At 58.9% G+C, this 14,766-nt stretch overlaps 2 protein-coding genes across 7 annotated transcripts in view; one reads left to right on the top strand and one right to left on the bottom strand.

The window, feature by feature from the left end:
- ADAMTSL2 (ADAMTS like 2) overlaps positions 1 to 4,441 on the top strand; it is a 33,261-nt gene extending 28,820 nt beyond the window's left edge. For all 3 annotated transcript variants that reach the window (XM_072778578.1, XM_072778576.1, XM_072778577.1), the window contains exons 16-19: positions 515 to 685; positions 1,366 to 1,542; positions 2,769 to 2,913; positions 3,753 to 4,441. In XM_072778578.1, the coding sequence (XP_072634679.1) occupies positions 515 to 685; positions 1,366 to 1,542; positions 2,769 to 2,913; positions 3,753 to 3,871 (612 nt within the window). In that variant the 3' untranslated portion in view covers positions 3,872 to 4,441. The remainder of the gene's footprint in view (positions 1 to 514; positions 686 to 1,365; positions 1,543 to 2,768; positions 2,914 to 3,752) is intronic.
- Positions 4,442 to 5,654: 1,213 nt separating this feature from the next.
- Positions 5,655 to 14,766, bottom strand: part of FAM163B (family with sequence similarity 163 member B) — a 28,190-nt gene continuing 19,078 nt past the window's right edge. For 3 of the 4 annotated variants that reach the window (XM_072778581.1, XM_072778579.1, XM_072778582.1), the window contains exons 2-3: positions 8,290 to 8,405; positions 5,655 to 7,676 (exon numbers count right to left, since the gene is read on the bottom strand). In XM_072778581.1, the coding sequence (XP_072634682.1) occupies positions 7,275 to 7,676; positions 8,290 to 8,382 (495 nt within the window). In that variant the 5' untranslated portion in view covers positions 8,383 to 8,405 and the 3' untranslated portion in view covers positions 5,655 to 7,274. Of the gene's footprint in view, positions 7,677 to 8,289; positions 8,406 to 12,985; positions 13,158 to 14,766 lie in introns of those variants that run through there. The other variant, XM_072778583.1, reaches the window with a different exon arrangement.

Below are 14,766 nucleotides of genomic sequence, written 5' to 3'. Positions count from 1 at the left end.
GTGGAGGGGTGACCCATGCCCAGTGACAGTGGGTCCCAGGCTCTTCCCCTTGCTGTGCTTCAGTCTCCCTGTTTTTCTAGAGTGAGGAGGTGGGGTTAAAAGACCCAGGGGGCTGCTCTCCCCATTATTCTGAGGAATCAGGACCTTTGCCCCAAAGCAAGTGGCTCCTTCACAATCCCTTTTCATGACTTCCCTGCTTGTCTGCGCCTGTCTCTGTGTCTCTCTGTAAGACAGATGCTCAGATGCTCACCAGGGTCCCCTCTGGGTGCTGGGTACACAGATGACCTTTTTAGGTATTTTAGGTGTGCTTTTCTGTGTCTTGTTTTTCCACTGAGCATGTAATATTTCTGTAATTAGAACAGAAAATGTTATTTAAAACGTGGTTGCTGTGGCAACCGCTCCCTCCCCCACACCGCCTGGGGAGCCGGTCCTCTCTGGGAATGACAGCAGGGGGGATGGCATGGCTAGGGCCCTGCCTCTAACCCCCCCCCACCCCCCGGGCCTCCCCTTGCAGTGCAGTGGAAGCTGTGGGCAGGGCCGCATGATCCGGCACGTGTACTGCAAGACCAGTGATGGACGGGTGGTGCCCGAGTCGCAGTGCCAGATGGAGACCAAGCCTCTGGCCATCCACCCCTGCGGGGACAGGAACTGCCCTGCCCACTGGCTGGCCCAGGACTGGGAGCGGGTGAGTGCCCTGGGCCAGTGGCTGGGCTGCCCTCTGCCTGGGGCAGTGTTTGGCCGAGAGCCAAGTAACCAGGAGGACCGATGGGTCACTTGGGGAATTAATTGCAAATTATGATGGCACAATTCACTAAAAATTAATTGGAGATAGAAAAAAGCCCCAAAGGTAAGAAAACCCCTTAAAACTTGCCAAATCTAAGTAGCCAAATGCCCCATGATGCACGCAGATTGGTCATGTTATTTTCTTTACGGATTTATGGAGAACCAGGGCTGGGGGCCCTCAGGCTGCACTGGCTCTCGGCTCCCCCCGGGGGCCTCTGCATCTATTGGTTTCACGACCATGTCGTCTGCCCACCGACCGGCCAGGTGTTGACTTGTCACTCCAGACCAGTTGTTCTCAACCAGTTCCTTCAGGCAGACCGCTATTAGTCAAGTCATCTCGGGACAAATTGTCATGAACCATTTTGTTTCAAAACAGATGGTTTTCTGTGAAATTGCTTTTGATCAGATGTGTTTTGGGCCAAATGGTTATCGACCAAAGAGTTCTCAGCCAATTTGTGGTTGATCCAAACGTTCTCACCCGGTTGTCACCGACCAAGCTGTGTCACCAGAGTCACGTGTGCTGTGTGCTGGTCCTCCTGGCCTCTGGCCTCTGACCCGGCCCCACCTGTCCCCGGCCTCCAGTGTAACACCACCTGTGGCCGAGGGGTGAAGAAGAGGCTGGTCTTGTGCATGGAGCTGGCCAACGGGAAGCCACAGACACGCAGTGGGCCTGAGTGCGGGCTGGCTAAGAAGCCCCCCGAGGAGAGCACCTGCTTCGAGAGGCCCTGCTTCAAGTGGTACACCAGCCCGTGGTCCGAGGTGAGCACCAGCTGGCCACTCTGGGATCTCAGGCCAGCCCTGAGTTCTGGTCCTGCCCCATGTCCCCACAGTGATCATGGAGCATCACTTGAGTGGGGTGGGGGTAGGGAACAGGAGCCCCGGGGCCAGTGCAGCTGTGGGCAGGCTGTGTGACCTGGGGTCCCAGAGCCTCCAGCCTCAGTGTCCTCATGGGCCAGCTCTGAACTCTATGGGGATGACAGAGGGGCATTGCATGGGACGGGGAGCCCTGGAAATTCCACTGTGATGTTCTATAGTGTACCCCAGACACACCCCTGTACCCATGGCTTCCGTGGTCCCGGTCGCTAGGATGTGAAGGCCAAATCCCTAAATCTTAGAATTCAAGGTGAATATTCTTAGAATCTGTAAGGCAGGGTGAGTCCCCCGCTCGGGGTTCCCAGTGGAAATACTTAAGGTGACCAAGTCTTGTCCTAGATGGGACCTCTGCTTCCTACAGCACACATGCTCGTTCAAGAGCAAAAACGTGCATGTTTACTCATTCTGAGTTGCCCACAAGAGGACTGACCTGGAGGGACAGAGGGGCCAAGGGTATGAGGGTGGGGTGGAGACTTCCAGAGGAGGCGTGGGCAGGGCCAGGGCCTGAAGGATGAACAGGCATCCAGGGACCAAGGCTCCCTGCCCACCCCAGCCCCCTCAGGGAGTCGAGGGCTCAGGTCCCAGATGTGCCTGGGTGACGTGGGGTCACCCATATCGGGGAGGGGAGCAAGAGGGAGCCACCGCCTGTGGGATCTTGGCAGGAGGTTGATGGGGCAACTGGGGTCAGCAGATGTCCCTGGTGTTCTGGGAGCTCAGTGGGGTTTTCCAAGGGGAACATCTGGACGGGGGAGCCTCGGGTGGGAGTGGTGACTTTGGAAGATAGGTCTAATTGGCGCGCGACAGTTTTTTACTGGAGTGGAAACCAGTGCTCTCGCTCGGCCATGGCCCCATGTGTCCTGAGCATTCTGTCTCACAGGCCCCAGGAATGCTGAATCCAAGGACCCACCCAGGGACAGTGAGAGAGGAGGGGGCCCCCGCTTCACTGTGCATATGGTGAAGCCGAGTGGCCCTGGGAGAGGGTGGGCAGCAGGTCTCCTGTCTCCCATCAGCTGAGACTCAGCAGCCTGGTGGGAGGGGTGGGATGCCCCCTCCTCTGGCCAGACTCCTGCCCTGCCAGCTGGGGGCTCTGGCCACGCTGTCTCTCCCATCAGTGTACCAAGACCTGCGGGGTGGGTGTGCGGATGCGAGATGTGAAGTGCTACCAGGGAACGGACATTGTCCGTGGCTGCGACCCGCTGGTGAAGCCCGTTGGCAGGCAGGCCTGTGACCTGCAGCCCTGCCCCACAGAACCCCCAGGTGAGAAGGGGAAGGCCGACAAGGGTGGGCAGAGCCAGGGCCTGGGGGATGAGCAGGTGACAGCCACGGGGACCGGGAGGATCCAGGGCCATGAATACCAAGTCCTGTAGGGGAACTAAGGCTCCCCCCACCATGTCTCCTAGAATGGCTGAGCCTAGCTGGGAGGTGCTAGGTGGGAAGGGTGGTAGATGAGGCTTAAATGGAGTCCAGGGTCCCTGGAAGCCATGCCAAGACCTGCATTCGGCTTCAGAAGACGGGGCCAACCATGGGCGGGGACCAGGAATCCAGGATGACTCAGGCTGAACCAAGCACACAGCTCAGGAGCCGGGCCCACAGGAGGCTGGCGGCGAGGGCTGCCCCAGGGCTCAAGCGCCTGGGACAGGGGCAGGGGCACCAGGGCAGGTGGCAAGCTGCTTCACACCTGTTCCCCGGAGGGGACACCTGTGGGCCTCCTGGGAACATTCAGGCCTTCAGGAGTGAGGTCAAGGCCTCCTCCCAACCCTGGCTCTGGGCATCACCCTTCAGACCACGCGGGAGACACCGTGACATCCCAGGGAGGGGCGGGGGGCAGGAAAGGGCTGGCGGAGCCATAGCGCTCATGGCCCCGAGGTGTGGTGGGCGGCCTATTGTCCCTGTACCCAGAAATGAGCATGTAGAGGCCACCTGTCCACAGGTGCTCTGTGGCCCAGGACCACCCCCGAGTGGATCAAGCTCCCGTAGTTAAGGAGAGGAGTAGCAGGGTGGGGTGGGGGGGTCCTGTCCTGTTGAGTTGTCCTCCTTGGCCTCCTCTGATGTCCTGTTACCACCCCCCCCACCCGCCCACCATGTCCCTCCCCCAGACGACAGCTGCCAGGACCAGCCAGGTACCAACTGCGCTCTGGCCATCAAGGTGAACCTGTGCGGCCACTGGTACTACAGCAAGGCGTGCTGCCGCTCCTGCAGACCCCCCCACTCCTAGGCCCTGCTGCCGCCCCTCAGAGACCCGAGCGCCCCACCCCCGGGGCCCCCCCGCAGCTGCTGGGGCCCCTCCACGGACACCCTTCCCGAGGGCGCCCAGGCTGTGAAGACATGACACTGAGCCTCTGCTCTCCCCACTCCCACCCTGGGGAAGGAGAGCCCCCCAAGAGCGCCGCTGGCCCCCGCCCCCGACAGAGCTGCCCCTGCTGCCTGGGAAGGTGTTCTTAGAGCTATGAGGATGGTTTGCTGGTGGCTCCCTCCCACCAGCACCCGGCCGTGCACCCGGCCCCACCCAAGGGGCTGGGGACTGTCCTCTCTGCCTCCAGGGCCGTGGGGTCGAGGAGGGCTGGGGCAGCCAGGAGATCCAGGTGCCACCTTGGACCCAGCTCCTGTTCAGGGGCGCTCCTTCCAGGGGAATCGTATCTCACAACTAGTGTCCACTCGCCTCGTCACTCAAAGCTCTCACACACGGAGGGACCTGCTGCACTTTACGCCCCGGAAGGAGGCACGCTAGGATATGGTCCTGTCAGCACCTCTGTATGTTAATAAAGTGGTCGTATTTATGGCGGCATCGTGGGCTCCCAGTGGCTCTGGCAGGAGGGCTGGGGTGGCCGTCAGGCTCTGAGAGCCAGGCTGTTCACCTCATGAGTTCAGGAAGGCCTGGGCTGGTGGCCTGGAGCCTGGGGCCAAGCTGCAGTGTCCCCCTCCCCCTAGAGGAAGTGACAGTCAGGGGGAGACAAATGGAGATGGGGCACCTGCAGGGGTGAGGGGGACGGAGAGGCTTTGGGACTCTAATGTTGCACCCAGAACTGAACTGATCTCACGCCTACTCGCTGGTGTGGAGCCTAGGGAGGGGGCTGGGGGCTGGACAAATTGCACACCCTGAACCTGTGGAGGAAAGCCCCCACCTGGGGGTGTGGGAAGAACAGAGTAAATCAGGCAGGTGAGAATACCGGTGGGGGACCAGGATGTAGAAGATGCTGAGAGCAACTTGCTCTGGCTTTGGAGGAGGGAGGGAGGACCTGGGTGTCCCCCCAACCTTGGGTAGTGAGGCTGCCACAGGGCCGAGGAGGCTGCAGGTATTGTGTCCTTTGGGGACAGGTAGCAAGCAGGGGGGCAGGTGGCTGCCGGGCTGCTTCCCTGGGATGCGTGGCCAGCCGCTCCCCAAACTGGGGCAGGAGCAGGGTCCCCTTGTGGAGTTCAGGTGGCATTGAGGGGGCTGCAATTGGGGCTAAGGTTGAAGGTCACTGAGGCTATGGGGTGGGCTGGCGTGAGGCCCCTGGCTTGGTTCCAGGGGAGGCAAGTTCTGGTGATCCCGGGCCTTCTTGATGCACCCCACTGCCATGCATGCGCTGTCATCACCCCTCATCTCCCTGCCCCACCTGCCTTTCTGGCAACACTCACTGTACACTTGCTGTATGCCAGGCTCTGCGCCACATGCTTCCTAAGAGCCCTGTGAAGCGGGCATCGTTATCACCCCACTGCATTGATGCTAGGCCCAGAGACCGTCATGTACTTGTCCCAGGTGACTCAGCCCGTCATCTCCACCCTGCTCTCCGGGAGCCCAGAGTTTAGGCTGGTGGCTCCCAGCTTTGGCAGACAGACATGGCCCCCCTGGGAAACACCCTCGAAACGTGGCGTGCTGTGGCCGACCCCCCCAGATGGCAGAGGAAAGGCAGACTGGGCCTGGCACTGGGCTGGACACGGCCCCCTCCCAGAAGGTTCCAGGGAAGGATCTGGGCTGGCCTGGAATCCCAGGCTGACCAAAGGCGACCGCAGCATGGTGGCGGTGGTGCTGGAGACGAGTTTTATTGGCTTTTGCTTTTCTCGGGGGGGGGGGGGGGGGGGCGTGCAGCTCCCCCGCAGTGCAGCTGCGTGAACTCACACGGATGGGTGCTTATCTCGTTTTGAGTGGATCTAAGAATCTATACAGAAAACAGAGACCAGAGGAGGAAATAGGAAACGGGAACAGAACCACCACAGGAGGTGCCACCTCCTGGTGCTCGCCCCCCACCCCAGCCCACCCCCCCCAAGCAAGTACACAAAACAAACTCATGGGATTCCACAAAGGAGGGAGAGCTGGGCCTTGGGGAATTCAGGGATGGATTCCATTCGCGTGTCCAAACTGAGGCAGGAGGAGAAAGAAGGAGGAAAAAAAATCCAGAAAGCTAAAAATAGTAAGTGTTCCTTAACTGCTCACGTCCAGACGACTCGACTCTTCAGAGCTTTCAGCGAGAGGCAGGTGCTCAGGCTGTCTGCGGCTCAGGGACCCTCAAAGATTTGTTTGACTTTAGGAAGGTGGTTTAGCAGAGGAGCTTGTCTCCCTGGCAGAAAGGAGCTACCATCCCCTGGGGGCTCCACAGCGGGCCCTGAGAGGGAGGGGGCTCTGGGGCCCTGCTGCCTCCAGCCAGGTCAGGAAGCTGCATTCCCCAGGCCCAGGCCTCTGGGTCTGGCACATTTCCCAGGGGTGGCCATTGGGCGTCACCTTCTTGGCCAGAGAGAGGGAGCTGGAGGTGGGCTCCCAGGAGACCCTGGCCCTGCTGGGAGCTGGGTGGACAGTGGGCTCACTGAGGTCTTCCATGGAGCGAGGGCAGGATTTGGGGCCTTGCTCTGGGATTCTCCTGAGAAACGGGGCGGGTGGGAGGGCTCGGGTCTGTCTCCCCTGGGAACCAGAGCCTGAAGGCCCAGTGGGTAGGAGGGCCTGTCCCAGGCTTCATGGGGAGGCTGATCCTCGCTCTGTCTGCCTATACACCAGGGCTTCGGAGCGGGGCATGTATTTTAGCCTGGATACTCCTGAAGCAGATGGTTGGCACGTGGCCTCCCTCTTCCACCAGAAAGTCAGTTGGGGCTATGAATCTCAAGGGCCTGGCTGCCCCCGAAACTCTTCTAGGGCGTCCGCAGAGAGGCCAGCCCAAAGAGTGTCTCAGCCGCTTGGCACCTGAAGCCAGGGGTGCATGTGTGAGGGGGGCCGGAAAAGGCAGCGGCCCCCTTTCCGGGACAGAACACTGGTCTGCGATTGCTACTGGGCCAGGGGCATCGCCGTTGCTACCTCTTCCTTGAACAGGGATGGGGAGGGGGTGTCGGGGTCCGGCCTTGCAGCCGGGGATGGCGATGTTACCGGGGCCGAGGTGGGGGCCACCCTCCGCTGCAGCTTTACTGGACAGCAACTCTGGGGTCAGGAGCCTGGTACCCCCGCCCCCGAGCCCTGCCTCGCCTGCCGCCCCTACCCCCGGCGGCCAGGCGAGCGCTCCCTGGGTGCTATCCCTGTGGGGGGCTGCGGAGCTTCCCAATGGGCCCCCATGGCTGGCAGGGAGATGAGGAGGGCCGGGCTGAGCCCCGGTCCTGGCCTGGCCCCGGGCCGACGCGCCACGGGGACGCCCCCCTCCCACGCCACGGTGTGGGGCTCAGACATCGGTGCTGATGCTGCGGCTCCGGGAGAAGGCCTCCCGCATGGCCGACAGGCGGTTGGGGTTGAGCGCCTGCAGGCCCCCCAGCCCCCCGGGCGGCAGCTCCGAGTCCTCCTGGCCCACGCTCTGGTAGGCCACGCGCTCCCCGCCGTTGCGCACGCTCTCGTCCTCGGGCTCCTGCAGGAAGAAGGCGGGTGGCTCGTAGTGGGAGCAGCTGCGGCACAGGGCGCGGGCCTGCGGGGTCTTCTGGCTGAAGGAGGTGGAGGCGGCCGGGTAGAGCGCCGGCCCGTTGGTGAGCACGAGGTTGCGGCCGCCGGGCAGCGGGGGCAGGTGCGAGTGCACAGCGAAGTCAGGCTCCTCCTCGTCCTCCTCTGACTCGTCCTTCTTGCAGCAGTAGTACTGTGGGCAGAGAGCTGGTGACGCCTGGCTCCCGCCCGCCCCCTACCCCAAGCGCACGGCGACCACCCCGTGGGACCACCACGCGGGCCGGCCACCCCGCCGGGTGCTGCGGTAAGAGGCCGGCTGGTTTCATCCCCACGGCCACTGGAGGCCAGCGCCAGAAGCATCGCCATTTTGCAGGTGGGGAAACTGAGGCACAGAAGGGTCAGGCAGCCCAAAGATGGGTGCTGGGCTGGGCTGCCTTGCCCTGCACTTAGGGCTCCCTCTCCCCTCAGGGACACCTGTGTGTTTGTGGGGGGGCGGTTTGGAGGGCCCTATGGTGTGGGCAGGGAAGGAAGAGTGCAGGGGCGGGGTGGGACTGGGGCAAGGAACACTGTCTATGTGCCACTGGCTAAGACCCTTACGCCCCCGGGCCTGGGCAGCCTCTCCTCGAAGGGCGTCTGGGAAGGCCCGGGTCAGGTGAGCCAGGTGGCCACATCCTGAGCCCCCAAGGTGGGACCCAGGCCAGGGTTGTGCACTTTGCACCTTCCTCAGGACCCACCCCTTCCCCTCCTCCTGGGCCCCAGCCCTCGCGGGGTCCCCCCTCGCACCTCCCTCAGTGCCCCGGGAGTACCTGAAGCCGGCAGTAGCACAGAACAGCGATGATGCAGAGCAGAATCACAGTCGCCAAGATGCCCCCAGTGATGACCACCGTCCCGGCTGTCATCCGCCCCTTTCTCCATCAACAGCCTGCAACACACACCACCAGCATTATGCATTGTTGCTTCCTCACCACAAAAGCAACCCCTTCTGGCTTGGAAAGTTGAGGAAACTGGCTGCAAGAGGCAGGAGAGACAAACCCCCCGCCCCCCCCCCCCCACCCGGGGCATGCACGCCAGAGGCAGGAGCTGGGCCTGGGCACGGGGGCAGGAGGAGACCCAGGCCGGCTCTGCCCCTCCCTCTCCGGGGCCTGGCTTCCACATGTGGAGGGGGTGATGCTAGCGGCGTGCCCCACCCTGGCTCCCGGGGCTCCAAGAAGATTTCATGAGCACGCACTTCCCTTGAGTGCTCAGCGTATAGCTCACTCTCAGGGAATGGCGCCCTTCCAGCCTGGCTCTCCAAGCTCACGCATTTTTAAATTCACCCAAACACAGTCAAGCTGAACATATGGTTTTGTAACCTAACGAGATTGTCCTTATTTTTCCATATCATTACATTTTCTTCCCGACATCATTTCTAAGCATGTTCCATTGTATAACATATCCGATCGGTTCTCTTTAAGATTTCTAGTTGGGGTAAAATACATATCATGCAGTTTGCCATTGTAACTTTGCTTAGTGTACTGTTTGTTGGTGTTAGATACTCCACACGATTGTGCAACCAGTCTCCAGAACGTTGTTACCTTCCTCGACTGGAAACCAATCCTTTTTTGATAGTTAGGTCATTTACTTAAAAAAATATATATATTCAAAGTGGATGTCTTTCCATACGTGTTTCTGAAGCTAAGCGATGGGAGTCATCTGAGCCATGGCCTACTCCAATGACTCTTTTCAGATAAATTCTTAGAAGTGGGATTTCTAGGCCAAAGGACGGGCCCTCATGTAAACTCTCCATCGTGGAACATGTCACACAAACAAAAGCAGAGTGAACGTGCGTCACTGGCTGCACTCTTGTTAGCTTTTCTATCTGTCCCACCGGGCACCCATAAACCCATTCTGGCATCAAAGCGCCCTGCCTGTAGCAGTCACTCATGCCCATTCTCACCGTGGCCTGGTTCAAGTTACAACCGCTTGACAACTGGTTTGCAAAACTCCTTGATGGCTAACAATCATCTCCCACAAACCAGTAGTCGTTGGCTCGACCATACCCTGCTCCAATTCACTATCCCTCATTTTCTTTTGCAAGGGGCATGGCGTGGCAGGGGGGTGGGGGTGCGGCAATTGAGTACCTTAAAGGAAATCCCAGAGGGTATCAGTTTACTCATAAATAGTTCAGTGCAAAATCTGACAGATGAAGACTTTAACAAAAATACACAGTCTGTGCTCCGCTTCCTTCAATCGGCTCCAAAATGTCTTTTTTACAGTTTGGTTTGTTCAACGTAGGATCCAGTTGCGTTTGGCTCTTTCCATTCTAGAACATTTCGGTTCCCTTCATTCTCCTCGCCCACTCCCCGCCCCAAGTTGTTTATAGAAGAAACTGGGTCATTTATCTTACAGAATTTTCCATGTACGAGAGCTGGCTGGGTTTCCTCCATCACGTGATCCTCCATCATGGTTTTGTCGTCTACACTGGCATCCTATCACATCGCTTTCAGGGGCTGAGCCTCCGGGCCTCCTGTCGACATGCCCAGGATAACCGGTGGGCTTAGCTGCTATCAGTCGAATTCCTTCTTTGGAAAGTTCCTTGCCGACCCTCCGCCTCATCGATTTAGTAGCCTTTGGGGATTGTTCCTTAGATCGACTATTTCATCAGAGGCTGCCAGAGAGACTTTTCAAACACCATCATCTCTTCTGCATTTATCAGCTCTGGTCCTCTCTTAAAAAACGTTCCCTAATACCGACACAGTTATCCTGAAATGTAGTCTGCAGAGGAAAGGCCCAGATGCTCAGTTCTTAACCAGTTTTCAGAATAGGTGGGCTCCCCAAGAGATTTGTGGTAGTTTCCCAATATCACTGTGATCCCACTGATTATTACATATTTAATGTACTTATTGATTTCCAAATGATCCCACTGGGACTATGGGCTTGGAGGCCCTTCATGTCAGCTCCTGTGTCATTTTGATAGGACCCCCCACTAATGCTTGATAACATTTTGCTTTTAAGCACAAGATGTCCCAGCTCATCTTGGCCCTGGGATGCACTGTTGCCCTGTAACAGCCTGGGTCTCTTAGTGGTAAGTGGTTTGTAGAGAACATAGTCTGAGCACTAGGGGTGCTAGCTGCTCCTGGGTTTTCCTTTCCCTTTTTTTTTTTTTTTTTTAAGATTTTATTTATTTATTCATGAGAGACACAGAAAGAAAGGCAGAGACACAGGCACAGGGAGAAGCAGGCTCCATGCAGGGAGCCCAATGTAGGACTCAATCCCGGGACCCCAGGATCACACCCTGAGCTGAAGGCAGACGCTCAACCACTGACCACCCAGGCATCCCTACTCCTGGGTTTTCATTGGTTCTATGCTTTTTCAGACACCAGAGCCAGGGAATACTTTCTTTTCTAGAAATAGAAAAATAAAACATGAGCTTATATTGACCTGATTCCTTGTTTTTCCCTATGATATGTAATAACTTAAAAATAGCATTACCAATATTTTTACCAACGTATCTCCTGAATGGAACATGATGCTTACTCATTACTCTTTTTTGTTCTTACCTCCTCAGGGGCGGATAGTAAAAAAGACTGTCTCACTTGAAATAATTCTTAGTATGGTTTTTCCACCAACTCGATCCTCAGGTTGATTTATTCCAGTTAGTTCTTATGGGATTTTGTTATTGTTGTTTTTAAATTTGATTTAGTTTTGCCTTCTAGTTGTAGAAAACACTTGGTTCCAAAGTCAAAAGCCTAAAAGCAAGGGCATTCAGAGAGGTCTCACTTCCTGCCTCTCCCCTGCTCTGCCCCAGAAGGAACAATTTTACTTCCCTCTCATTGCTTCTTTCTAAAAATATAAGCAAATACATACTTCCTTCCTTCTCTTAAGCTAAAATGGCTTTCCGTATATGCTTTCCACACCTTCCCCTGTCTCACCAGGCGGTCTAGCTCTGCATGTACCATATGCGCCCTGGTCACGCTGAACGTCCCCAGGGACCCCTGCAGAGCCTGGCTTCTTTTCCAAGCTGCATCGTGCTCCATAGCGTGGGGAAGCCCAGCTTACTCAGCCAGGCTGTATGGGTGAGCATTTGCATTATTTCCTACTTTTTTTACGATTACAGGAATGTGCAGTGAAGAGCTTTATGGTGTGCACGTTTCTAAAGTTTTTGATAAACCTTGCCAAAGACTTGCTGGAATCTGCGGCTGTTTCTCCCCTTCCAGGAATGTGTGAGAACTGACATGGGATTTTCATTCGGAGACTCAAGAGCTGAGCAGTTGGTGTGTGGGGAGGGAGGGGCTGGGCCCCTGCCCCAGGGCAGCCGTGTGGGAAGGGGGTGGTGAGGTCAGAGGTCTAGGGGTTTCCCTGCAGACTGTACAGCTGGGCTGGGAAGGGGGTCTGGGGGATGCGAAGACCAGCACCCCGTCTGTAGATGGACATGGAGAGTCCTTCCCGGAGGCACTGTGTGTGCATCAGAGGTGAGTCTGGGAGGAGAACCCAGACTCTAGACAGACAGACAGATCTGTACAGACCCCAAGTGATGAGACAACAAGACACGGACTCACAGACAGCTCCGAATTCAGATGGAGGTGCAGACAGGCAGACGCAGACAGGGCCCAAGTCAGGAAGACACAAGGCAGGCCACACAGACAGACAAAGAAGGCGCCCCGGGGACCCCCACATTCCCGGGCGCCCTGCCGGGCACCTCCCACCCGCCTTGGCCCCTGGGGCGGCTGAGGCCAGCTGGCCTGCTGGTCCTGCCAAGGGTGCAGGCCGACCTGGGGCCGGATCCAGGGAGTTGGGTGTGCAGGCGAGGCGGCTGGCGGGGGGATGCTGGGCGGGGGCCAGGCCTGCTGTCCAGATGCATTTCACGCTTTTCGCTGAGGTGAGGCAAAGCAAAGCAGACGGCTGCTGGCCTGAATCCCCCACGCCCTTCCCTCCTGTGGGGCTCGTAGGATACCACAGCCCACCTCAGCCTCACTCCGAAGTGGCCCGGACGCCACAGCGGAATGCACCCTGGGAGCCCTCCTTCGCGTCCCTGGCACGTGGGAGGGCAGAGCAGACCCTGGGACTCTGACTTTGTAGACGAGGACTCAGGGTCAGGAAGACAGGGCAGTTTCTGGCGCTCTAGCCAAAGCCAGTGCCCATTAGGGCGGGCCGGTCCATGTGTACCCTTCTGGCAAACAGGACCCCATCACAGCCCAAGGCCATCCGTGCCCCACGGCCCGCCCGCCACCTGGAATCCAGGGCCGCCCAGGCCTGGGGGGCATGAGCATCCCCGCCGTCCCGCCCAGCACTTGTCGGAGACCCCTCGGGTGTGGTGGTTCCCACGTTTGAAGATGAGCAAACCAAGGCTGGCAGAGGTCCCAGCACTAGGAGTTCTGGGGTCAGGGCCCAGGTTAGACATGCCATATCGTCACATCTGGGGGCTGAGATGTGCCCCCGTTAACCCCGCTGTGCAAAGCCCTGCAGCCGTGGGTCTTGGGGCACTAGCCAGCCCCTACCCTCCTCCCTGTGCCTTGCCCTTACAGTCCATTGGTATCCTCCTGCCAGCCCTCCGGCCACAGCTTGCTGGAGTCGGAGTGGTCATGTGTCGCAGGCCGAGCCGATCCTTCCCTCTTTCCCAAGAAGGGGCTGAGACCCAGCACCAGCCAGTCCCTGCTGGTCACTTGACCCGAGGCAGAGACACAGGTGCTCAGGCTGCAGCCAGGGTGGTGCTTTCAGCCATGTGTGTGGACAGCCGGAGGGGCTGGTCTGTGTGTGGGAGAGAGGAAGGATGCCGGTGCCCAGAGAAGGCCAGGCTGTGGTCCTGACTGGCGGGATTGCACTTCCCTCCCTCGGCCTGCAGCGTGACTCATTCTGTGAAGGTCACCTTGCCTGAGTTTCTGCCCTTTGTGCCCCACAAGGTCACTGAGCTCTGGTTTCATCAGCGAGGGAACTTACTCAGCTCGAGGGAAGTCAAGATTAGACTCTGCTGGGCATTGAGCAGCCCCAACATCCCGGCCCGCGGCAAACCCCCTAGGGCCGCCCTGGCTTTACCTCCAGGTCATGGCAAGCATGGGGCTCGCCCACTCTGTGCCTCAGTTCTCCACTCTGTACAGCAATGAGGACATCAAGGATCGCCCGCCAGACGGCCCGGGGCCTGTGCTAAGATTGCTGCTGCTAATCTATGTGTCCCTCTCTGGCTCTAACTCCCCTATCAGGTCCTGGAGGATGTTGGGGAGTGGCCATGGCGGCCACAGAGCCTGTCTCCCACGTCTGAGATACAGGAGGCCCCTGGCTCGGCCTGGCTCTCGGAGCCCCTCCAGCAGCAGGCAGCCTGGTGGCGTGATGGGAAGGGTGCCGGCGCAGGCCAGGCGCCCAGGGCTGTCAGCAGCCACGGCTCTGACACCAGGGCCACGTCCAGCTGGAGTGTCTCAGCCTCGCTCTGCAGATACATGCACGCCGAGGGGCAGGACACCCGCGACGGGCGCCAGTCCTGAGGCTCGGCCCGGCCAGCAGACGCACACGCCGCTGGCAGCTCCGTTGGCGCCCCAGCCTGACCTCCGTCCACGGTTAACTCCGAACAGGCCCTACGAGTGACATGGCCTCCCTTGCCCCCTACCCCTCCTGCCACCCCTCAGCCCTGGCCGTGCCCACTCCCTGGATGCCCTTCTCTCTGCCCTTCCAGGGCCCACACTGCCATCGGGGCACCCAGAGCATGCCGCCTCCTCCTCCAGGAAGCCTTCTTGAACTTCTCAAACCTCGAAATGCTAATGCTGGCGTGTCCCACACCTTCTCTTAGTAGTGGGTCCCGGGGTCAGAGAGGCTGAGGCCAGTGTGGGGAGCAGGCATGGCTCATCCATGACCTCACACATGAGTTAGCAGAAAAAGAGCAGCCAGTCGCTTGCTTCTGTGACTCTCACACCTGCCATCCTTTCTGGCCTGTCACCTTCCAGACCTCCTTCCGGTGCCTGGGGACTCGGCCCAGCCAGGCACCATGGTGACAAGTCTGCAGGGCCCTTGTCCTGCCCAAGATGGGAGGCAGGCGAGGAAAGCCCTGCCATATGCTTGCTGGTCACCCTGAGTCAGAGGCGTCTGTCTCTCGTAATCGGGCATGGTGGGGCTCACACACCAATTCCCGCAGCTCTGGGAGTGAAGGGTCGACGTTTGCATCTTTAACCAGCCTAGCCTGGCAGCCACGGGGATGGCTGAGATGCGGGATAGAGTCTGAGGATCGCAAATGGGAACAGCGCCAGCCACAGGTGCAAGCGATACGGCATTGCCCGGGGTGCGCAGAGCAGAGCTGCAGACAGGCGTGTGCACGCTCA

The sequence above is a fragment of the Canis lupus genome, chromosome 16 (genome assembly GCF_048164855.1).
Source record: "Canis lupus baileyi chromosome 16, mCanLup2.hap1, whole genome shotgun sequence".
NCBI lineage: Eukaryota > Metazoa > Chordata > Mammalia > Carnivora > Canidae > Canis > Canis lupus.
The sequence above is the reverse complement of the archived record's forward strand: the minus strand, read 5'-3'. Positions and strand labels throughout refer to the sequence as shown.